Source organism: Coregonus lavaretus, assembly GCF_964263955.1.
Source record: "Coregonus lavaretus genome assembly, chromosome: 31".
NCBI lineage: Eukaryota > Metazoa > Chordata > Actinopteri > Salmoniformes > Salmonidae > Coregonus > Coregonus lavaretus.
The window spans coordinates 27,361,831-27,363,945 of record NC_140018.1 but is presented as its reverse complement, the minus strand read 5'-3'; the positions used below and the strand labels follow the sequence as shown (position 1 = coordinate 27,363,945).

The window sequence follows — 2,115 nt, the reverse complement described above, 5'->3', positions numbered from 1 at the left end:
AAGGTTTTGGAAAGAAGAACGTCATCAATTCTGGCGAATGAGGAGGGGCAGTCGAGAAAAGTGACTAAAGTGGGAGGGAGACAGAAATTACTGATTGTAAACGCAAACAACCAGGTAGAGAACATATTTGTAGATTTGAAGGTAGCCAAACAGTCTAAAATACATTTGAAACAGTCTAATCCCATTTTGTAATATTTTGTAATGATCTCTGACTGACACATTTTCAGATGTTTTATTTTAACTATCAAGAAAACACACAAATCATCAGAAAAAGCAGTGTTTCAAAATTTTATAACTTTTTTATTTATTTCACAGACAGTACATTGAACACTATCCCTGCATCTTCTCTAGAACACAAGACCACTAATGAATTGAACATAAGGCAAATGGCCATATAAAAGTTTCAAAATCAGATGAAAAAAAAGTAAATGGAATACAATCACTGAAGCTGCAATGCATTTAACACCAACACACATTTATAACAGAAATAAAAATCCACTTTGGCTGACCAATTAAGGTCTGCTGTCCTCTCTTATGAACTACTACAGTACTTACTGTAAAAATACTCTTACAAGCATATTAAGACTTGTTTCTTATCAATATAGTACAACTAGTCTATATGCAGCAAACCAACACATGTAACCATTCAGAAGCCAGTTAAAGCATATCTTCAAATTGGTACTGCATATGAAGCATTACACATTTTTACACAGCAGTCACTCCAACAGCACTATAGTTTACTGTTGCACCAAAATAACAGAGTACACAGAGCTTAGTCTTTAAGCATCCAATATTACCGTTTTCAATGAGTTTGGTTTTATTATTCTCTAGTCTCTCAACAAAAAAGGTAACACTAAGGACGGAATTTCTTCAAGAACAATGCTCTTAAACACTTTCCACAAAATCAATACAGGGGAAATGCTTTACCTTCAAGGACATTTTAAGTTACAGTCACTGAAATGCATACAGTGAAACAGAAAACCAAAATGGCTGTTTATTATGTATTATCCACACATAATACCAAGGATACTGGACATAATGAATTATTAGGAATTTCTCTCTGGAGAGAACAGACAACACTGCTGTGACTGCAACGTTGCACTTCAGCTCAGATCAGGTTTTTTAGGTAAGGAAACACACCAAAAAACTAAAATGTAGGACAGTATTTACAGGGCGTGAAAAGTGTTTTAGTACTCTGAAGAGTTATTAACTTATATTGAATGATGGGGGGGTTTAACTGGAACATCAATTACCTATTTAGCTACATTACAAAATAGTGGTCTTCACATAAAACAATATGAATAATATGCTTTAAATCAGCAATGTATGCTGACACACATACAATTGGCAAGTCACATTTTTCACACATATGTACAATAATCCACGTACAGAACAACGTTCAAATGTAGCCAGGTTACTTACAGAGAAATACTGTGCTTTTACATTCACATGGTTTCTATCAATGTGAGCGTGATTTCCTGTGCTCTAGGGATAGATGATGTGGTTCAGGTGTGGAACTACAGGCGAGATGGAGGCACATTCCTCCCCTTTAGGCTGAGGAGGGTGAGGGGCGACCCTGGGAGGAGGACGCTTTAAGACGACTGACTCTGGAACTTTTTCAGCAGGGAATCTGGGGGTCTGGGGTAGTAGCCGGTTGTGCAGGGTTTGTTGGGAGAGAACCTGGGGAACTTGTAGTCCAGAGGGAGATCTATGGAGGACGAGAGATAAACTAGTGAAAATTATGTCATATCAACCAGTTTTGCCTGCTTAGCTAGGACAGTAATCCTCAAAGTTTCCATTCTGCACACATCATCAATAATAGCGAGGAGTGGTCCATGACTCAACCATTTTTTTCTCTGATTTCTGGATATTATGCAAAGGTCTGCCAAACCAAACCTTCAAAAAAAGGAATAGAAACTGTTTTAGAAAGCACTTCGGTAACACTCTATTTGGATAGTCCATCTGTAGATGCTCAGTAACATTTAAACTATCTATCTATCTACTAACCCTAACCTTTACCCTTATCCTAACCCTAAACATAACCCCTTACCCTAACCCTAACCCTTACTCTAAACCTAACCCTAACAATAACCATAACCTTAGTAAGCAGTTGCT

At 37.2% G+C, this 2,115-nt stretch overlaps 1 protein-coding gene across 1 annotated transcript in view; it reads right to left on the bottom strand.

Moving 5' to 3' along the window:
• Positions 1 to 282: 282 nt before the first annotated feature.
• The window catches only part of LOC311106625 (5'-nucleotidase domain-containing protein 1-like), a 64,738-nt gene continuing 62,905 nt past the window's right edge, over positions 283 to 2,115 (bottom strand). The window contains exon 12 of the mRNA XM_084149011.1: positions 283 to 1,708. Coding sequence (XP_084005137.1) covers positions 1,593 to 1,708 — 116 coding nt within the window. The 3' untranslated portion in view covers positions 283 to 1,592. The remainder of the gene's footprint in view (positions 1,709 to 2,115) is intronic.